This window comes from Typopeltis vanoorti, chromosome 20 (genome assembly GCF_054136105.1).
Source record: "Typopeltis vanoorti isolate ZY-2024b chromosome 20, IOZ_Tvanoo_1.0, whole genome shotgun sequence".
NCBI lineage: Eukaryota > Metazoa > Arthropoda > Arachnida > Uropygi > Thelyphonidae > Typopeltis > Typopeltis vanoorti.
The window spans coordinates 49,450,544-49,474,937 of record NC_143568.1 but is presented as its reverse complement, the minus strand read 5'-3'; the positions used below and the strand labels follow the sequence as shown (position 1 = coordinate 49,474,937).

Below are 24,394 nucleotides of genomic sequence, written 5' to 3'. Positions count from 1 at the left end.
GACCATCTGACTTTGAACTCTATCAAATGCTTAACTGTCTTCTAACCAGATGCAGTAGGAGCATGCTGTGCTTGCACTCCTAGGGCATCATTCAACTCCAGCTTGCAACTGCAGAGCATCGGTTCAGGTAATGACTCACATTATGTATGAATGCAGTTTATGACCCTTCTCTGTCAGCCATTTTGATGCAGTCAGACCTAGTGAGCCTATCAACAGATGCGCGCTGGCAATATGTGCAATATGTGCAACGCACACAGGCACCAAAGATTTCTGGCAAGGAGGAAATACTTTCAAAAAATATTATTCATTAATTATATCAAAATAAATTACATTTTTGTTTAAATTGTAATTATATTTTATAGATTTGTGTTAAACAAATTATTTATAATCACTTATTTGTTATTATTCCTTAAGATCTTATTTTATTTTGATCGTAGTTCTAACAAGTAGTTTAGCGTAGACAAGTAAAAACTTGAACTTGCGTGACTTTACTGTTTACAGGATGTCGCTCATTTGAATTTGTTTAATCTTGTTCATACTCGCATTTGCTCTAAACACATATAAGAAAATCTGCTGCAGTTTTTAACTTTATTCTATGTTCTGCTGTTATCAGCAGAATATAGGCAACTTGCAATGTACCTGAATTGTCATGAGAAAAATTTAAATCATTTGAACAATTACAAAAAATGGACAGAATTAATTACATCCTTAAATTAAAACTTGTATTGATTCTTTGCAACAAGCAGTTTTAGATAATGAAAGGAAACATTGGTATGAAGTTATAAAAAGAATAATTTTTGTAGTACGGTTTTTAGGCAAATAAAATCTAGCTTTTCATGGTAAAAGTAATAAACTTTATGATCGCAACAATAGCAATTTTTTAAATTGCATTGAGATGTTAGAAAAGTTTGATCCTTTTATATCAGAACACACGCGACGTGTAGCTAATGATCCTGACTTTAAAAATATGCCCTCCTATTTGGGAGATAAAATTCAAAATGAAATACTCACTTTATTGGCATCAAATATTAAAAATAACATTTTAATAGTGTTTTTTTTATTGGAGGGAGGGGTATAAGGGCGCCAATAAAGATTTGCACACAGGTGCCAGACACTACTGGCATTCCCCCCCCTACACACACACCTATCAATGAAGGCAGTTGAGTGGCTGATGAATTTGGACATAAATTTATGATACAAATGATGACTCACTATGTGTTAGGGTTTACTCTTATATTGTATATATTTTGTTTCTTATGATTATTTTTAATTCTAATTGTACCTGCTCTGTACCCATACAATAAATAAATAAGCAGAATACAGGTTTTTGATGTGTATGTAGTGGGGGGGGGGGTCAGAGGAAGACCATGATTTAGGTGGTTTGATGCAGTCAGAAGTTTCTTAGAAAGTAGAAATATAAGATCTCACAATGTTAGAGCACTGACAACAAGTGATAATCTAATTTGGCAGAAAATTGTTGACGTGACTATTATTATTATTATTGTTCATGCCTCCACGGAGTCTGAGGACTCATCGTGCAGGGGGGGGGGGGAACACTCTACTCCATTCCAAAATAGAAGTTACCAGCGATTAGGTAAAAATTCTATACGAAAGGAAAGAAAAATTTGTACAAATCACCTTCTCCCAACCTCCTGCAATCCTTATGCTTGCAATGGACCGTTTTATAAAATCAAAATAATTTAGTTTGATTTACACCAATTTGAAATGTAATCTCTGTATGGTTAATTAGCAACATTTCTTATATACTGTTATTAAACATCACATTCAGCAGTTATCTACTGTACTATAATATTGGATAAAAATTAAATAGAATAAATTATTACACCTGTTAAAAAAATATAATAGATATAAAACCTTTAATGATTGTCATTATAAAGAGAGGGAAAAGGTTGCATTGCAAACCAACTATTCCTTGAATATCACCCAAAAAGAAAAGAAATGGTTGCAAATGTTTCAAATATTTAAATCATTTAATTGTAAAGAGAAAATGGGTTTCACATTAACCCACAAAAGGCACAGTCACTTTTGGCTTAATACTATAGTGTTAACAATTTGAAATGATTTCCCCCAATGTCTGCAGAAAGAACAGCAATGTTTGATTATCTCAGGTTTCATTCTCCATATATCTTATCTGTCTGTCTATATATATATATATATGAATATCAGCCACACCTATTGTATATATAAATATATGACCTGTGCACAGAAACAAAGGAATAAAATAAGCTGCATGATTCATGTATAATTTTGGGGGGTGGGGGGTGGAATGGACATTTTTGAAGATCAAGTGCATCTGAAATTTCTTTGGTGTAGAACAGTTTACAAAAAAAAATAATAATATAAAAAACACAAAGCATTTTTGTACAATACTTCCTAATAATATACTTAAATAATCTAAAAGCTATTGGTTTCATGTAAAACACTGGAAATGAGGCTTTATATGCCTACTATTTACACAAAAATTATCATCATCTTCATGAGCTTTTAGATGACCTGCAATATCATGAAAATGCTTCATTTCTGTTGTTAATATCACAAATGCAAGTCCAATATTGGCATATTCTTTGGCACTAGTTTCTATGACAGATATATTTGGAAATTGGTCTGTTAGTTGTAGTGCTTCTTTACAAGGTACTTGCATAGATTCCAAATCACACTTGTTACCAATAACAAGAAGAGGAATATCTGGTACATTATATCAGCAGACTTTTTCTACCCATCGCTGTACATTAAGAAATGTTGAATGTTTTATGATATCATAAACTATGATTGTACAATTTGTACCGATAGTAACTCTGTGTGATTGTGCAGAACCTTTCTTGTCCAGCATTATCCCAGTATCTGGAACTTGACCTTCAACCATAAATGATTTCATAGCAAAGTATACTCCAATCATGTTGCTATACCTTTCTACATAAGTTCCTGATCGGAACATGTGCTGACATGGCAGTCTTCAATTAAAACAATTTTGAAAATAAAATTGAACTCTTCATAGTCATTCATTCTACACTATAAACTACTATAAGAATTTCATGACAATATAAAACCACAAGAAACTTGTGAAATAACTTTGATATCTCAAGACAGCCATACCACAATCGTTTCACTACAATGCCTTCAGTATCACCTCCCTACACACTGGAAATGAAGTTTATATGACATGAGTAATAATGTGATTTAATTATGTAGTACTGTCATAGTATCTATACACTTCTGAAATTTACATATTAGTAAATTTATGATAACGTTATTTTATAAGGAAATTACAACATAGACTAAATATTAATTACAATAAATTTAATTAATATTTCTGATATTTCAACAAGTTAAATTGCTATCATCAGCAAGTATAAATTGATATGTTTACCTAGTGCATTACACTAGGTAAATGAGGCTAAATCACAACATCCAAAAGTGAAAAGTCCTAAATAGTTTCAGCCAAAAACATCCATTTTACCCATAGTGTAGTTAAGGGGGGGGGGGGTGGAATGGACATTTTTGAAGATCAAGTGCATCTGAAATTTTTTTGGTAGAACAGTTTACAAAAATAATAATAATATATAAAACACAAAGCGTTTTTGTACAGTAGGTTAATATAAAACACTGGAAATGAGTTCAGCCAAACAGCTAAGAATGACACTCTTTCCAGGGAACACTATTTAGGACTTTAGGGTCACCTTGTTACCATGCTTCAGCCTCATTTACCCAGTGTAGTGCTTGTGTGCACACATTGGTTTGTACTATATTCTGATGTGATGGCAAATTGACTTTGATGCAATGCTCATTAGCTAATCCCTTATTATTGTAATAATTTTGTTATTCAAAATTTTAAATACTAATGATAATAATTAGCAATGCTAACATTCAACAGTGTGATAATTATTTATATATAAGTTGATTATGAATATATTTTTTACTCTAGGAGTAAAGATACCTGATGAGAACCTCACACCACAACAAAGGCAACATCGAGAAGAGCAACTTGCTATGATTCGTAAGATGCATCAGTTATTGTTTCCTGATCAGCACCAGCATGATCAGTCACAAGCATCTAATATGGTTGGTCCACAGTCTAATATGATTGTTCCAGCATCTGGTATGATGCCTCAGGGGAATCAGTCTCGCTTTGGTAGCACCACTGAAGAAATGTGCATGCAGTCAGGTATGGACATTCCATATCCACACCAATCTTGTATGGGTATGGTGGATCATGACCATCACCATCCTTCAGATATGTTTTCACCTGGAATTATTGGTTCTCACTTTTCTCATCAAAACCTCCCTCCAGCTTCTATGGCAGCTCAATTTGAATGGCAGAAGCTACAACGACAGTTCTATGAAGAAAGACGAAAAAAGCAGCCTTGTGGAGGACAGGCTATATCCGCCCCAGTGACTCCATCCATGCCGCAGAGTCAGCAGCAGCCACCACCACCATCATCATCACAGCAACAGTCACAACAGCAACCACAACAACAGCAGCAACAAACCTCCATGAACAGTCCAAGTCCCAGTGTTGGTTTAAGTCCTGGTACTCGAATTCAAGGACCTCCTCCTCCATATCATCAAACAGCACGTGGTACCATGCCTAGTCCCCATCCAGCATCACCAAATCCAAGCTCCCTCTCTTTGCCCTCACCTCGTATGGCATCAGGATTACCATCCCCTGCTGATCCAACTCGACAGTTCCCTCATCCTACACCACCTGGAGCACGCCTTCCTCATCCCAGTCCTGGAACCTCAGCAGGAAATAGCAGCATACACACCACACCTCTGAATTCACCCAAACCACCTAATACCTCCTCAGGGCCTTCATCTAATAGTGCTGCTATAATTAGGACACCTACAACACCATCCAATCCTAATTCAACCCCAACAAGCACACCAAACAGCTCTATGAGCAATGTGCTACTTAGTCCTAGTCCCAGTACTCCTGTCGGTACTTGTAGCATGAGTAATAGAAAACAAAGTACACCAGGAGGCCAACCACAACAGCAGTCTTCAAGTGGAACAGAAATCCAAGATGCAAGTCTGACTACAATGGCAAACACAACTACCGAGTTCACTTCAGTTGCTCATTCTGTATCAACCCCTAATAGTACGCATGGTGAGTAATTAGATTTGATTTATCAATATGTTCTGATTTAAGTTTATTCATTGAATGTTAATTTCAGTTCTATTCTGTTTGTTATTGATTCTGAAAGCTTTCATGTGTGAAAGTGATATAAAAAAAAAAACATCTTCATGACAGCCTTTGTCCAGTGACAGCTTTTTCTTGAAGTAAACTATTTTCACTTAATTTATAGTAATAAATTCAGCAAACAGTACTAACTAACTTGTAGACAAATTTTAAATTCAAGTACTTCTGATGATAGCATTCAGACCAAATTTTTACTTCTTGACTAACCCTTTTCTAATCTATGATCTGATCGTTGACCTGATTACAGTTTGTAGAGGCACCCGCAAACTGAACATTGTTTGATATTGTTTCACTATATATAAAGCAATCAACCATTTGTTTGGCCCTTAAAACTAATCAAATTAATGAAGAGAGACATTTGATAACCTCTTCCAGATGTTGTCAAATGTATTTATTAATTCAAAATGTGTGACAATCTTCAGAAAAATTGCACAATGCATGATACACAATATGATATGCTTAATGAATGGCAGTTAATATTTCTGGTCATCCTTTCAGTACTGATAAGATTAAAACTTTAACTTAGGGTATGTAATATATAGTCATTTGAACAATTTCTGTTTTCTTGACTATGTAATAAATGTTGAAAATTTGAGACCTTCAAGCAAAAACTCTAAGAAACTACAATTTTATGAACACACACAAACATTCCCAACATCAGCTGTTTGAAGGTGGACAAAAGGAAGGGTGATTATCACAGTATATTATTGTAAATATAAAAAAAAAAATACCTCTTATTTTCTAATGATCCTACCAAGTTTCAAATCAAAAAGCTAAATACAAATTTTGCACATCACATCTTGGAATAAAAGGTCTAAATTCTTGTCAAAGAATTGTGTTATGATTTATGTATATTGCTGTGTGGATAGCACTTCTGCTGTCCAGTGAATAGGTTGATCATGAGTTTGAATCTCACTGTAGGCATGGGTGTTTGTAAATGTTCTAAGGTTACCAGCAGATGAATTTCACTGTGTGGTGTCAGATCATCACATTGCTTATTGGAAGGCAGAAGCAGGTTGCAATAATTTATTCTTAGTCTCTCTAGGGTAGGGGTTTGGATTATCTTACCCTTAACTCATTCTCACAAATTATTACCATATTTTCAACAATAAACACTTTAAAGAGTAAACAATTGACTTACATGTATGCTAAAGGGTATTTCCCCTCATATAAATTCACTACTTATAACTACATGTGCAACAATAAACTTTAACAATTTTTTTTACATTTTTTCATCAGAATAATCGTTGCTATTCGGAAACGTTTGTGAACTGGTGCGAAATCACTTTCATCACCGGAAGAGATAGTCAGCACATCAGATCTGTATGGTAAAGGCAATGGTTCTTCACAAACAGAATTAGCTTTACCCTCATTCTATGCTGAGTTTTTTTCTTCTGACAATGTAATCATTGATTAAACTTTGCGATGATGATTTTACTAATTTTTTATACAGCTCGCGATATCCAGACATACAGTACTTCAGCTCATGTTGGAATTTAAAGATTCATTCAGGATTTCTGTCATTAACAAGAAAATGATTTTCCAATTTATTGCACAGTTCAAGACCTTCTCGAATTATATTTGCAATGAGGGAGACAGGGTTTTCTTCGACTTCACTTTTCTGGATCTTCGACGATATCTAAAGTTAATCGATATCCAATAATATCATCATCACTTAAGGCATTATCCACAAGCAATTTGTTTACATCATTCTGGCTAAATGTATCAAAACCTTCTCCACCAGTTTCCTGTGCCAAAGTAATGATTTCAGCTGATAATGTAGATGTTTGCATGGTTGCACTGTTTGCAACACATCCAGGCCAAGCTGCTTTCCAGCAGGCATCGCATTTAAAGTTTGTGGTCTTATTTCAGCGATAGCAGATGCAACATGATTTAAGCAATCCAAAATTGAAATTTTTTTCCCAACGTCGGTAACTGTTAATGATTCATTTTCTAGTTTATCCAATATAAATTGAAAAGTGTGCTTAACATAATATATTTTAAAAGTAGCAATTATGCCTTGATCTAGTGGCCGAATAATGCTTATTGTATGGGTGGAAAAAAACCTGCACATTTGGATGTTCTAAATGCGGATGACTTGATACATTGTCAATAATTAATAAAACTTAAAATTGAGAGCTTTTTGCTTCATATATTTTTCCACTTCTGGTACAAAGGAATGATTATACAATACAGTAAATACAGCAGTTGCTACCCAGGCCTTTTATTAGCCATCCAATGTACTGGTAGCTATTTAGATCTTTGCCTTTTAGAGCACATGGTCTTAGAGATCGATTTACTAGGAGGGGTTTCAACATTCGATTTCCTGATGCATTGCTGCAAAGTAACAACGTTACTCAATCTTTGCTTGCTTTTTTCTCAGACTTTGTGACGTAAGTTCGACTAGGCATTTTCTTCCAAAACAATACTGTTTCATCAGCGTTAAACACTTCATCAGTACTCCATCTTCAATAATTTTTAATAACTTCTCTTGAAAATTTTTGGCGGCTGCTTCATCTGCTGCTGCAACCTCGCCTGTAATCTTCACGTTACGAAGTGCATTCCTTTTTAAAAACCTGGTTATCCATCCTTTGCTAGCCAAAAATTCTTTATCAGCCTGGGAAGCTGAAGTAGACAGCTCCAATTGCTTCATCTGTTCATAAAACCGAAGATCTTTTTGTTTAATTAAATAACCACTTATAGGAATTCTTCTTTGAGTCTTCACGTATAATTCTTCAATCCAAATTACAAGTGCTCGTTCAATTTTTTCTAATAAAGCCTCTCTTGAGTACGATGATAATTTGGCACTTAGTTTTGTGCCAGAAATGACAGATTTTCTTATTGCGACTTCATTCTTTTTAATTGCTTTTATAGTAGATTCGCCTAAATTAAAATGTTTACCAATCGTTCTAGATCCCTCTCCTTTAGCTAAGCGAACTAAAATTGCAGTTTTCATTTCCAAAGAAATTGCTTTTCTTTGGCGCTATCTTTATTTTAAATCTTTAAAATAAAAATTAGCAAAATTTAGACTTTCGATAATGAAAAGACAAACACTTACTCACACAAAATTAAACTTCATGGACACTGACTGTCCATGAAGTTATGTGCGTAATGCTTGCACGTTACTCCAGAATATGCCTCAACACACTGTTCGTTATGTACAATGGTACATAAGTTTTGAAGTTATGCACCTCATAACTTCAAATCCACATAAAAAATTAAGCATAAAAAGAGATCCCAGTGTGTGTGTGTGTGTGTGTGTGTGTGTGTGTGTGTGTGTGTGTGTGTGTGTGTGTGTGTGTGTGTGTGTATTATTTATTTATTTATATATTTTTTTTTAAAGAATTGAATGACTTAAACTGAGAGAAATGGAAAAAATAGTTATAATTACACAACTAGTTTCAGCTTTTTAAACAGCCTTCGTCAGGTGCACATTATAAAAGAAATAACCATTACATATGGAGGAAAAAACTGTAAACATCACATAAAGTAAATGTATATATTTAACGTTAAAACATTGAAGTCAACGTATTCAAAGCTGTTCCCCTCGTTGGCTACATTGTTAGATGTGTGCGTGCGTATAGCATCTCGTGAGTGCTGGTATTTGATCACGGCAGAATGACAGTCTAAAAAGGTTGTAGCTTAGGTTGTTTAGATCAGCGCTTCCCAAACTGTGGGCCGCGGCCCCCTTGGGGGCCATAGTTTTGTTGAGGGGGGCCGTGAAATAATGAAAACAAATTTAAAATGTTTTAAGACTAAGTAGATTTTTTTTATTTTAAAAGAAACGTATTTAACTTATATTATATATTATTTCTTCTTTGTTATTTTTTATATTTTAATGGAAAAATTTACACATTGGTGTTGGTTCACAAACTTTGCTTCGGCGCTTAATGAATATTAGTAGATATTGCTTATTCATATGTTTCATTTCAAAGCAGTGGTTAATTGTATTTACTTCAGATGCTCTCCAGGGAAGCTCCAAATCTTCCTGTCCCTTTCATCACGCATTCGTAATCAGGGACTGTTGATATTGACTTTATAAACATATCAAAACTCGTTTTATATTATCACTGTCATCCGAGCTAGTTTTCTGTTATCAATAAAGGTTTCGCATATACTTCACACATGAAAAAAAGCTTAAACAAGTTCAAGCTTAAACAAACCATATGTTTCATGGGCAAACACAATATCTAACTAAAAACTATTGTTATTAATTAGATGTGTGTGAGTTCGATTTCCCAAGGCAGCAATAAAATTCATAAAAGTGTTAAAACTAAGTAATATATATATATAATGGATGTTATGGCAGTTTCATCGGTTGAAGAGAGTTAGCATTTCAACTCAATTGTCAGCTATGCTTTTATCTTTCGGTTGCGCGATCTTTTGTTAATACCACACCAATCATATGCCTTTGCTGTCTGTTTCGCGTTAGGCTTAATTACCGTAAAGGGAGAAAAGTCACAAAAGAGAAAAATGTTCATTGTCCGGGGATTCCCTTATTCAGGTAATATTCACTAATTTCATGTTATCAGTCTGTGGTGTGCAAGTATCGGTAAGTGGTGATATTATTTGATCTATTCTACGTTAAAAAATTTAACCCTGAGATGGATAAGTGGCTGATAATAAAATAAAATAAAATAAAAAAATCCTGCAAACAATCAGAAGAAGCAGAAACAGACTAAAAAAAAGGACAGTATTTCATATTTTACCAGAACAGCCCGCATCGTCTTCAGAACCCAAACGGTAAGAGACAAAAAATGTAATATATGCATTTAATTTTTGCAATATTCGCTGTGTATGTTTTGTATTGAATATAAATACAATTAATATTATAATAATATATCTCTATTATGATTTTTTTTCGAGGGGGCCATGAAATATTTTAATTTTTGCAAAAGGAGCCCTGACCATTCAGAAGTTTGGGAAGCACTGGTTTAGATGTATAGGGTTGAGGATCATTTCCTTAGATTCTATAATCTTCCTTTCCAATTCGTCATGCCAAGTAAAATGTTGTTGGAGAAGAAAACCATAACCAAAGGATAGTTTGGCTATGGTTTTCTTCGTCAGAATTGACCAAAAACAAAACATAGTTAGATAAAGCACTAGCACGTGTTCTCTTGTAAGTGATGTTCCTCAATGCGTAACTCTATTGACTTATCTGTTTGGCCAAAGTAAGGAATGTCACAGTCACCAGATCTAATAAACACCAGGATATTTAAGATTATGATGACTAGGTTTTGGATGGCTTACTAGAGAATGGATTTTTGGAAGAGGAGTAAATAAAGTTCTTATATTGTATTTTTTAAGAACCTTGACTAATTTGGGAGAAACAGCTTATGTATGGTATGGAGATATTGTCTTTTGCATTATTTGTCTCTTCATTATGGGGACCAGGAGGATTAAATAGGAATTTTTTGGTAATCTTTGGAAAATATCCATTTAGTCGAAAAGTAGATCTAAGAAAATTGATTTCTTTATGAAGTTCAGTCAGGCAATCATGAAGAGAGTGAGCTCTATGTCCCAAAGTAGAAATTATTCCAAATTTTTGAGGAGGATAATGATGGTGTTATATCTGAAATTTGTCGGCTGTGTTATTGTTTTATCCTTACTTTCATATAATGTTATTTCGTAAATCGTAAGTTTAATCTTATTATACATTCAATTTACTGTCTCTAGAATCTATCCCTTTGCTTACTCAAAACTTTGTACAGTCACGATCCTACTGGCTACTCTATATTATATCTTACTCTACCTCTATAATAACTCTCCTTCTAATCTATTGTCGTGCTCCTAAAATACTAATTCAGATTTATTTCCTCTTCGGTTATTGGCAAAATTTATATTTTTGCTGCGCCAGCCAATATCCTATAACAGAAGAGACTCTTGTTCAGGGAAATAGTTCAAGATTTAAAAGGATGCACACAAAAATTTTATGCACACCACCGCGCTAGGCCGCACGAAGGAAGTCTTGGTTTCGAGTCTAGTCGGCGACTAGAGGAAATTTTTCTAAGCCTTTTTTCGACCGGTTCCCGAGTTAGTCGATCTCTGGCACGGGCAAGCAGGTTTTTCCTCCCGGAAACTCGGGTTTTTCGTCCTGTAAACTCAAGAAAATCGACCGTAGAACCCACATTATTTCAGACATTAAATATATTGTGTTAGGGTTAGAGACCACGAGATGGCGGCACATTTGAGCCGTCTCTCTTCACTGCGTACCGCTTAATCAGTGATAGCCTTGGGCCATCTGTCTCTGATTGGGTACCAGTGGAGATTGAACTGCCCACTCAGTCTCCAAAAGTTAGATAGGGCTAAATGGCCTCGCCTACTCCCGTATATACGGGAATAAAAAGGCGTTAGCTGATTTTTTTTTTTTTTTTTACACAATAATTTATCTCACGCTAGCGCTGTGCAGATTCAGTTAGCAGTCGTAGACCGAATCTCACTTAAACAATTATATCTAAATTCCTTCCCGCCAAAAAGGTTCAATTTCATAAGTGGTGGTTTGAATTCGTAATCAGGCATAACTCAGGTATAAGGTACAAAACATGTTTATTGGAAAAACATAAAACATTTACAGCTATGTAAGTTTAAATACTCAATGAATCAAAATTCACTCTAAGTTAAGGGTTATACTAAATCACAATGAATCAGAGCAAGTCAAATCCTTCAATTATGAAAGGATTAGGTTTAAGCAAAATACTACTACTATATAACTCCTTTCACAAGTTACTCACAGAATACTTATTGAATACTTTCATTAATACTCTATCAACGATTATCTTAATTCTAAATTTCATTTTTAGCAAGTCTAGTCATTCACAAATTACTGCCTATTTAACAACTCTTCTTTGTTCCACAAGGGCATAATTAATTCAGTCAAATTCTCACTAAAAGTTCTCTACTAGTGTCCTTTAGTTACAACACACACAAATTTCTTGTTCTTCTAAACAAAATTTTAACATAGAACGAAAACTCTTACATTACCGGATCCTTTCAGATTTCAAGCCGCCATCTCATGTAGGTCTGGATTACTGTACTGCATATTCTTCGGCTGTCTCTGTGCCTGGCGATGTACTACGCTTTTTCTTCTAATCGTTTCTGACTGTTGCGTGCTGTCTACCGCTCCGCAGGAAACTTTCTCCAATGGGACATTCTGCTAAGGCTCGATTCCACATGGGCCGTCATATTGCGATCAGCTCTGCTTGAAAATCTTCAAGCATTCTCAAGAAAAGAACCTGCCATCCATCATTACCATAGAAGACCCACTGCTCTCTCATGAATCCTCCGACAAACTCCCCCTAAAACTTGAATCCAGCACTCCAAGATCAAAAGGTCAAAAAAGCCCCATAAAACAGCGTGCTTCGTCTTTTATTCGCCCTATTCGGGCGCCCTCTATTCATTGCAGTTTTCACCCACGAACCCCATCATTCATGCCCCTTGGGTGATCCTACACTCTCGCTAACCTGTCCGGTTACATTATTCTAGGAAGGCGCTCTGACATCATATTTCCGCGTAGGTATAGCCTCCATCGCTACGCTCGACTCATACCGATTATACGCGATTATTCCGGATTACTATTATAAACTTTTCTCAGAATTTCGCAAAGTACTAGACAGCTTACTTGGGAATTACAAATAACCTAGCAATAACTCTCACTAGATCGCACACATGGACTATACATTATTACAAGACATAAAACAACACTTTATAATTATTAGCCGATGTGCAGGTATCTCCTTAATTAGTAGTAGTTTGTCATGTTAAATCCCAAATAAAGACTTTACTTGTAAAGCTCTGCATTCAGGATCTAACAATGGGATTGACTGTGGAGATATCTGTTGGTGTGGATAGGTTTCCTGTAGATCGAGATTTTTAGTTTTTCTGAAGAACTGGTCAGTTTGATGTCTAATAAAGGAAGGGAACCATTAGCTTCAAACTCAGCCGTAAATTTAATATTTTGGTGTTTACCATTTAGATGTTCAAGGAATTTCAAGAGAGATTCACTGTCATGGCTCCAAATTAGGAAAATGTCGTCAACATATCATTTCCAGTTCTTGGTTTTAAGGGATAGGAAGAGATAGCTTTAACTTCCAACTCTTCAATATAAATGTTGGCAAATACAGGAAATAAAGGATTACCCATAGCAAGACCATGATTTTGTTTATAGATGGTATCCTGACTTGATGCAATGAGTAAGGCGAAGATCTTTTTTGAATATTTATCCTTGAGTAGTACCAGAACTTCGTCTATAGGAACATTTGTGAACAAGGAGACTATGTCAAAGCTAGCCATGATTTCATCTTCTTTGACAATATATCTTTAATATATGACATAAAATCCATAGAGTTATTAATAAAAGATGGTGACTTGCCAGAAGAACATTTGAGAGATTTTGCCAGATATTTGGAAAGGTTGTATGTAGGAGAGTCAATACCTTCAATGATAAGATGAAGTGGGGAATTTTCCTTGTGGATTTTGGGGACTTCATATAAACGTGGAATCAGTGGATGGAGAAAGTGAAGAGAAAGGCAAATGTTTCTAGACAGTTCAGAAGTAGTTTTCAGTAAGTCGTTGGTCTGGTTTTGGAGTTCATGAGTGGGATCTCTCTCGAGGATTGAGTAAGTGCCACTCTGTAACAATTAAAACATCTTGTTTTTATAATCTTCAAAGTTAAGAACAACTGTGGCATTGCCTTTATCTGCAGGAAGGATAATTATATTTTTGTTATTTCGTAGCCTTTTAAGAGCCTGTCGTTCCAATGGAGAGATGTTGTCTGTAGAGGGTTTTGTGTTGTTGATGATAAAAATGGATTCAATATGGAGTAGTTTTGCTTCTTGTGAAGGGAGAAAGGAGATAGCCTTTTCTATCTTAGTGAGTAGTGATTTTTTAGGGATAGATCTGGGGTGATGGAATAAAATTTAATCCTTTACTGAAGATACTTTTTTCTGCATCTGAAAGAATATACGTTGATTTATTAATCACAACTTTGTCAGGATGGATGTGAGGTTTTGAGAAATTCAAATTATTTTGTACTCTAGATAGATTTTAAGGAATAGGGATTCTTCTTGAATCCCTATCCCTTAAAACCAAGAATTTGGAAATGATATGTTGACGACATTTTCCTAATTTGGAGCCATGACCATGAATCTCTCCTGAAATTCCTTGAACATATAAATGGTCAACACCCAAATATTAAATTTACAGCTGAGTTTGAAGCTAATGGTTCCCTTCCTTTTTTAGACATCAAACGGACCCGTTCTTAAGAAAAATTAAAAATCTCGATCTACAGGAAACCTACCCACGCCAACAGATATCTCCACAGTCAATCCCATCATTATCCTCCTCAGAAATTTGGAATAATTTCTACTTTGGGACATAGAGTTCACTCTCTTCTTGATGACCTGATTGAACTTTATAAAGAAATCAATTTTCTTAGATCTACTTTTCGACTAAATGGATATTCTCAAAAGATTACTTTTGAGAATTTCCTATTTAATTTAATCTAATCTAATTTAATTTCCTATTTAATTTAATCCTGTGAGTCGCAATAATGAAGAGACGAATAATGTTAAAGGCAATATCTCCATACCATACATAAGCTGTTTCTCCCAAATTAGTCAAGGTTCTTAAAAAATACAACATAAGAACTTTATTTACTCCTCTTCCAAAAATCCATTCTCTAGTAAGCCATCCAGAACCTAGTCATCATAATCTTAAATATCCTGGTGTTTATCAGATCTGGTGTGACTGTGACATTCCTTACTTTTGCCAAACAGATAAGTCAATAGAGTTACGCATTGAGGAACACAAGAGGGACATCGCTTACAAGAGAACAGTGCTTTATCTAACCATGTTTTGTTTTTGGCCAATTCTGATGAAGAAAACCATAGCCAAACTATCCTTTGGGACAAATCTAACAACTTTTTCCGTTGCCATGATGAATTGGAAAGGAAGATTATAGAATCTAAGGAAATCATCCTCAACCATATACATCTAAACAACAACCGAAGCTACAATCTTTTTTTTTAGACTGTCATTCTGCTGTGATCAAATACTGGCACTCATGAGATGCTATGTGCATGCACACCTCTAACAATTTAGCCAACGAAAGAACAGCTTTGAATACGTTGACTTTAACGTTTTAATGTTAAATATATACATTTACTTTATGTGATGTTTACAGTTTTTTCCTCCATGTTTAATGGTTATTTCTTTTATAATGTGCACCTGACGAAGGCTGTTTAAAAAAGCTGAAACTAGTTGTGTAGTTATAATAAACTTATACAAGTGAATATAGGGTTCCTTGTATAAGACCTCAATCAGAAAGCTAATGAATTTAATGTGCACAAATTTAGTCACCTTTTTTTCAAGGGAATGAGGATGTACAGGAAAGGGTCCAGAGCTGATTGACTAAGGTCATTTTCAATCCTGGAACATTAGGCACGAAGAAAAAGATTGAAGAAATGCAATTTGTGGAACTGTGTGAATAGGAGGGAAGATATGATTGAGACACATAAGTTAGTAAGGAGCTGTTACCAGATTAATGTTGAAGAGATTTTTCAAGGAATAGGGATAGCACAAGAGACCACCCCTGGAAGCTATATAAGGAGGGTGTGAGAAAGAGAATAGGGAGCATGTCTTTTGCGTGGAGAGAGTGGATTGCCAGTGGAATTCATTGCCTTAAATTGTGGTAAGTGCGGAAACAGTGCATGAGTTCAAATTGTGCTTTATGAAAAGAAAAGAAAAAAAAAACATTATCCTTTGAGTTTTTGACTTCATAGATGTCTAATGTTAATAACAGTATCTGTGCTTGCTTACAAATTTTACAAAATGCATTTAAAAATGGTTTAAGCATATTCTGAAAAAATAGCCATGCCATTATACAGGGTGGGAAAATTAATATTTTCAATTCATTCACAGATGCAACTGTTTATTATTATTATTCCTTTTTTTTTTTGTAATAACCAAATTAGACAACGAAACTAGTCACGGTCATTTCAGAGATGATTAAAACAACAAAAGTATGCAGAATGCATCACCAGCACTGTAATTCTGAAAGAAGAACTCATGATCCCTCTGTCATTTTGGTAGCAGCTCATTTACTCACAGTGTTACATGTAGACACTGTTCATGATATACTGTATTACATCTGTAGTCTTTCTTTTTTTTTTCCCCTGGTCATCAAGCAAATAGAGTGAGTTATGACATCCAGATTCTCCACCACCACCATTCCAGTAGGAATCGGTTGTTCAGTCAGGTTTTGAAATATTTGGTTGGTATGTAACTTGAATAAAGTGACTAGTACATGGATTTTCTGAAACTAAGGTTTCATGTCTCTCCTGATGTCAGATGATGGAAAAAAATGCAAAGCTTAGTAGGTAATGGCTTGGTTGGTTTATTGGTGCAAGAATGGCAAAAAGTCACACTGAGCCATAGCAAAGGTTACAGCTGTACACAAGGTCAAACGTTACAGCAATACATATACATATAGTTAAAAATAAATTAGGAAATAATATGTATGTGCAAAAATTAAGTTAAGCAAGGCAGTATCTACACATAAATACAATTACAGCAATGCACAAGATCAAAGGTTACAGCAGTACATAAATGGTCAAAGATAAATTAGTAAATAGTATGTACAAAAATGAAGTTAACCAATGCAATATCCACATATAAATAAAATTACAATCAAATGCATTTGCACAAATTAATTCTTTGTGAAAGGCTAAAAACATCATGCAGTTTGTCTGAGTCTGATTACATCTGCCTGAGTATATGGCTTGGTAAATATATATAGGTAAAAAGTCCTTCCTCTCTTGTGTAAAGTGCTGGAACCCCCACCAGAATATGACAAATTGTATGACGTGTGTTGCATTTTTCGCACACAGGTGGGTAATCAGCCCTCAGTAAATAAGAATGTGTAAGATTACTGTTACCTAGGAGCCTAACAAGAACAACTTCCTCTTCTCTACGTTGACTAGAATGTCAATGCTTCCTGCCATGATGACTACCATTGGGCATTTAGCTTTGATCTTATAAAGTGTCTTTAGCCTGTATCAACTTTAGCCTGTATCAACTCATACCTTTTCGACATACTGTTAAACAGTATGTCGAAAAGGTATGAGTTGATCTAGCAGCTGCATCTACAGTCTCATTTCCCTTAATTCCAATGTGGCTGGGAATTCAGCACAACTGAACATCAAAATTAAGGGTTTTCATTTTGTACAACAAGCATAACACCTTGCACAGTACTGGATGTGGATTATACATAGGAGACATGATAGCCAGCAAAGAGCTCAATGAGTCTATATAAATTACGTTTGGTAGCAATTTTCTTTTATATGCACAAGTGCAGGCTGAACAACATGCAACTCTGCTGTATAATTACTGTAATCAGGTGGGATCTTGTTAGAGATAGTAATGCCAGGAAACACAGTGGCACAGCCAACAGAGATCTTTGATCTTCTATCATCAGTATAGATGGGCAAAGATATCCAAGTGGGTTTCTCTCTGTGCATTAAACAATTGCAAGTAGACAATTGAGAGTATAAAATAGATGAGACTTTTGTAGTTGACAAAGTGAGAGGTTGCAGGATGGAGTGCAAACCTGTCATGGAGGGATGCTCTTATGTTTGGTGTAAGCATTGTTGCCAACATTCATGGCAACAGCTTGCATAGTCTCTTTAACTGCAAAAAGAAAGTTGCAGAGAAAATAGACTAGTCTGTGTAGGATGATCTGGAAGAGACTTGATCTTTAGGGACAATTAAAAGACAATTTCCATCTAATTGATAGTGCCAGTTCATTTGCTTCAATCTAAAGACTTTGAATGGGTGATGTGCGAAAAGCACCAGTAGCAAGCTAATAATGGATGGGATCCAAACATCACATGTTTTTCTACCTCTCAGAACCATACACTTGAGACCCATAATCCAGCTTTGAACATATAAGTGCATGATAAAGACAAAGCAATGAAGATCAATCTGCACTCCATTCAGTAGAGAATAGAGTGTAAAGGAGATTCCGTGTTCTCTTACACTTTTCTTTTAGTTGACAAATGTTTTCTTTCAAAGGTGAGTCCCAAGAACTTGGCTTCTTGGGACTCATGGAATGACTGTTTGTCTCATTCTTAATTCAGGATCTGGGTGAAGAGTGTTTTCTACAGAAGCATCCACACACTTTTTTCTGCTGAAAACCTGAACCCATTATTTAGAGGTGTCTTAATATGCCATATATCCAGATAACAGTTTGCATACCTGTATCATAAGCTTTTTCCATGTCGAAGAATATTGAAACCAGATGTTCTTGTTTCAGGAATGCATCTCTTATATGAGTTTCTAAATGGATCAAATGGTCTAAAGTTGAATGATATCTACAAAAGCCACATTGTATATTAGAGAGAAGATTGTTGCTTTCTAAATACTGGAGAAGTCTGGTATTAACCATTTTCTCTATCTTACAAAGACAGTTGTCAGAGCAATAAGTTGATAATTATTTGCTTTTGTTGGATCTTCTCCTGGTTTTGGGATAGTAATGACAACCGACTTATGCCAAGAATCCAGAAACTCTTCCTCTGTTGTATATTAAGAGAAGGAGATCCATAGAAGATGTTTTATCATTTCATAATGGATATCATCGGGTCCTACTAACAAATGGCTGATTGGATGGCTCAAACCCATTGGGAGAAAAATTTAGCTGTTGTTTCTCTTGATGCTCTTTCAATATTAAAAAACATTCGTTTCTGAGATTCTGGCAAAATTTTCTATCAAAGTGTCTACAATAGCTTTGGGAACAGCAGCAAAAACACATCGATTATGATATAAGGTAGACATACGGTATGTTCTATATCTATTTTCCAGATTTTATCCCATACAATTTAGGCACTGGTCATTTGATTAATTGATGAAGTAAATTGGATCCAAGATTGTTTTTGACTCTGACATCTGACATAACATGCTTTGGCCTGAGCATGCTGGTAATGGAGCTATCCCATATCTCTAACCAGAGGAATTTAAATGTTAAATGACTAATGTAAAATTTTGGGTAGAGTAATATAAAGACTAATATAAAATTTATAAAATATATACAGGGCTAGCAGCATATTTCACTGGTTTTGGTCCATTTTAGTCTTTAATTTTTAGTTTTCAAAATTTTCCCTTTCAAAATTTATAGTCCATCTGATTCATCATTTTCCTTGTTTATTGGTTTTATGCATCATTATCAACATCCTTCTCTTACCACATGTTCTTAGCTCAGTCAATCTTGGCTCCAAATATTTTGTCATTCTCATCTTCCAAAAATATACAACCAAGCATGTCTTTTAAATTACTCTGAAGTGACTAGATTTTGAGTTTTCAAACACAATTTAAAAAGGATGTCTTTTAATATATGACATATCTTGAAAATGTAAATAGGATTACATTTTCATAGTTACATCATCTGTATGAGTAATGGGCATTTACATATACCTTTTTATGATTGTCTTCAAACAATTCCTAACTTACATTAAATGAAATTGAATGAAACTTTGTTGACTGCCATATCTGAAGGTCCTGATGAGTATAATTAAGGATGGGAAGAAGGGTTCCTCTCAACATGCTACATAACAGCACTCTTTGTGTGAATTTTTTTGTGTTCACGAATGAGCCATTCTTAAATTATGTCAGAGCATTTATTTTTTCCAGATCATTTTTCATCTTCTTTACTGTAAAGTTTTATAGCGCTTAACAGCACCATCCCATCGTCCATTTTAAAAAGAAAATAAAATATGTTTATAACCTACAGTTTGAATTAACTAAAAAGTGATGCCTTCAGCATTTTTCTTTTATCCCATTTTTTTCAAGTTTTAGTACTTTAAATTATATTTTAAATCTCCCCTATTAGAGTGGGAAATAGTTATGTGATGAAAATTCTATCTGATACACTGGAATGAATTACCAAAATACATTGAATTATTGGATTTGCATTACAATATTTTCATGATATGATAGTCTCTGGAATAGCTTACTATTCATAAAGAGTGGATTCACTGTATATTCAGTAATCAGTTAATTTTACAGCTGGCTCTGGCTATATCAAATGTCATTAACAAACTCACTCACTCTAACAAATTACCACAATGCCCCAGCCACAGCTCTACAGACAACAGTACTGTTCTGAAGAAATTTCACTTTAGCAAACTGTCCACTGTAACTGGATTCTCTTATCTTGTAATAAGTTTCTCATTCATCGTTTATCATAAACCATAGAACACATTAAAGTAAATACAAATAAATACTACTTTGGATTAGGAACAGTGGCTTTTACATAGCACAAAGAAATGTACTTGACCTCAGCAGCCATGTGTGTTGTAGACTAGCTACCTACTGATTTCCAAAGTTACTCATTAAAAAAAGTGCCATCTGTTCTCTTTAGGGAATCCTCTAAAGACTTTAGAGGATTGTATTTTATTATATGTAATTTTTATATATATTTTTATATTATATATATAATATATAATTTTAGCCTCAGTTTTATATATAAAACCGAGACTGGTCATTGTTGGAGATTTAAACAGTAGAGTAGGAAATTATTACCAAACATGTAGAAATGTTTGGGGAAAATTTGCACAAAAAAAGCAAAGCTAATAATGATGGTGAGTACCTGCTGGATTTCTGTTCAGAACATAGATTAGCTGTTACTAACACTATGCCCCAACATAAAAAGGTGCACAAATTCACATGAAGAGAAGATGCACGAAATAAGAAAAATCTCATCGACTTTCTTATTGCTGATAGTGATATCATCATGCTGGTTCAAGACACAAGTGTGCAGAGGATTTGAAATGAGAGTGATCACCATTTAGTTTTGAGCAGGATAAAATTTAATTTCATATTGAAAGAAAATTGCATAAGAAAATATTCAAGAAAAAATTAGAGTATGAAAACAAGAACCAAACGCTGAAGATTCATGAAGACCCTGAAGAAAACATTGATTGATTCAGCCAGAGATACATGTTGTGAGGTTGTTTGCAAGGATAGAAAAAATTGACCTCTATGGTGAACTCAGGAAGTTTAAGAATCAATCAAGGAAAAGAAGGCATATCAAAAAAAAAAAAAAAGTTCCTGGTAAGCAAGTCAGAGTATACACTTACAAAATATAGAGAAAAATGTAGCAAAACAAACCATTGTATAACGCTAACTAAATAAGACTTGTGAAGAACAGAAAATAAATATCAGAGTTGTGGCAAAATATTCTGGAAGCTATTGAAAAAAGCTTAGGAATAGAAAAAATAGTGCTGTCAAAGGAATCAAAGGTGTAAAGGCGATGTGAAAATTAAAGATATTAAAAAAATTCTGGATAAAGGAAAAAGCCATCAAAACCTGAAATGTGGAAATACAGCCAGAGTAGATGATTTCTGACCAAAAATGCTCATCAATGATCTTATTTCAGAATGCCTATTCAATGAGGATCCACTTAAAGAAAATTATGGCAAAAATCTCATCTAAAAATAAACCACCATAGGAGAAAAAAAAACAACTTCTGGATTCATGGAAAGTAAAGTAAATCACCCAATGATTCTTGTACATCAGATTGTGTATTAAACATTTTTTTTTCCCCCAAAGGAAGAGATGGCCACTTGCCCTCCATACTTCTCTAAATCATAAATATAAGCCCTGACAAAGGTAAGTCCTCAACATCTCAGAATTTTGAGAAGTCTACAAAACAGTCGGAAAATTTCTACAGTTGGAACTGTCATGGATTTCACCAAAATATTGATAATACCAAGATGCAAAAATGTAAACCCATCAGTTTTTGTCTGGTGGAAATGTATTTTAAACTTGGTGAGGACTGACCTTTAGGTATTTTACTCTTGTTCATAATGACAGAACTGTTGATGTTCCTGCTTGTGATGGAGTAGCTATCCTTTTCAGAGCATTATTAAGCTGGACATTTGATTTCTTATTACAGTATGTTCCATTTATTTACAACAAAGTTCTGGAATAAGATCAAATTTGATAATCTTATATTCCATCTGCTACAGCTCATGCTTCTCTTGGGTGACTTTAATGGACATACACTCTGTGTACCAACATGAATGAATGAGGCTGTATAATTGAGTGAATGCTTGACAGTCATAGCCTCTCACTTCTTAATTCTACTCCCTTTCAATATTCTGCTCCCCCGCTATTTTTACACTGCTCATTTGGGATATTGAAGGAAACGTCTGTGGAGTGATCATTTTCCTGCTATTTGCAGGAAATGTAAGCCAAAGCGAGTTGCCCTGGTTTGTACTACGTGCTTTGGCTTACGCTAGTATCCGCCGATACTTTTATGGTTTACCATATTCAGCATGAAACTCTTTGATTCTGATCTTTGAGTTTCCTATTCGGTTTTGAAACAATGTGGGATTTAATATCCCTTTAATTTAAATAATGTTACATCGCCGAAGTGAAGTCTATTGGCTCTTTATTTAAGTAATTTAATGGGTGCACCTGTTTGACAACTCGTATAGCAGAGTATATAAGTTCTTTTTGCTATACCCTCAGTATTAATAATTTGGTCTACCTACTCACTAATGAGACCTCAATAAAGGTTGAAACCGGTCTGGGTAGTGACCTTCCGTCATAATGTATAACATCATACATCTCCTAGGAGATGTGTTTTTACATTATGGGAAATACTAAGAATAGTGATCAGAGCTTTGGCTTATGCTAGTATTGGCCAATACTTTTATAGTTTACTATATTTGGTATGAAACTCTTTGATTCTGATCTTTGAGTTTCCTATTCGGTTTTGAAACAATGTGGGATTTAATATCCCTTTAATTTAAATAATGTTACATTGCCGAAGTGAAGCCTATTGGCTCTTTATTTAAGTAAAGTATATTAGATTTTATTGAGTAATTTCTAACTCCAAAAAACAAGTTTATTTTTTTCTAAAGGAAAAATTTTTGGTACATATATTAAAAATCTTGTAAAATACGAATGTAACAAATTAATATTTCTCTCCCTCTTATAAACTTAAATAATTTAAAATGCAAGTAACCATTCTGTTATTGTTCAGGTGAAAATGTTATGTTTGGATCCAGCCTCACTGCATGTGTTCAGTCCACAAGTCAGAAGCATCCTCCTGAACACTGTACAGGTCATCCACCAGTAAGTGGACCTCACAAGGAGCCAAGCCTTATGCCAGTGCCATCTCCTCAGCAAATACAGTATCTAAATACTTTTGAAGGTCAAGAGCTCACAATTCAGAAGCAGCCGAATACTAGTATTCGTGATCTAGATATGATGTCTCCCAGTGGGTAAGTGCTATTTGTTTTAATTATCTACTTCATATATAACAAATCTGAGGTCTTTTAAAAATGTTTTAGTTTTCTCTCAGCAGCATTCTTGTTTCTTGATTATATTTTTACATTTTTTGTATTTATATTTTATTGTTGAATAAGTTTAGAAATAATGAATAAATACATTGCAGCCTAATCCTTCAAAGAACTCATTACATACCAGTATATGATATATGTCGGTGGTGTTCAACCTTTTTTTACTATGCAAGCTACTTTTCTATAAAAAGTTATTTGGCGATCTACTCTCTTATATAGATCACATTACCCCAACCTGATATCTGATTATGCACAAATAAACAACTAAAAAAAAAATACACAACTAAAAACTTTATTTGTGTATTTAAAAATTTATCACTTTTAATTATTTTATTACAACAAAACAAAACAAATATATTGGAATGAAATATTTATTTCTCTATTTTGGAAAACCAAAGTTAGAAAACACAACAAATTGATTACAAACTCACAAGTTACAGGAAATGCTGATTGATTTAAAAAAAAAAAAAAAGAAGAAGAAGTTAATGTGAAATTTGGCATTGTTTGGACATTGCAATATTTTCATAGTCAAGTTGATATGAAGAAGTAGCCAGTTGCAGACAATCATCCAAATGGTCATTTGTGATCTGGTTTCTTAATTGATTTTTTATGACGGCGATATTTGAAAAAGTGGATTGTGACAAGTATGTTGATCCGAAACACGGCAGAATTTTTCGCACAATATCAGTTAATATTGGGAATTTTTCATGTACATACTTCCAAATGACTTCATTGTTTATTGATTTTAAATGTAAACTATTCTGAATGTTTATTATCTCAAGTTCTACTTCAGCTTGGTTTATATCAAACAGCCCAC

The 24,394-nt window shown here is 34.4% G+C and overlaps 1 protein-coding gene and 1 pseudogene across 1 annotated transcript in view; one reads left to right on the top strand and one right to left on the bottom strand.

Moving 5' to 3' along the window:
- lgs (BCL9 domain-containing protein legless) overlaps positions 1-24,394 on the top strand; it is a 684,040-nt gene that overhangs the window by 616,625 nt on the left and 43,021 nt on the right. Inside the window, exons 12-13 of the mRNA XM_090410672.1 lie at positions 3,944-5,125; positions 23,259-23,499. Coding sequence (XP_090266798.1) covers positions 3,944-5,125; positions 23,259-23,499 — 1,423 coding nt within the window. The remainder of the gene's footprint in view (positions 1-3,943; positions 5,126-23,258; positions 23,500-24,394) is intronic.
- LOC150095422 (ras-related protein Rab-43 pseudogene) lies at positions 2,432-3,024 on the bottom strand (annotated as a pseudogene).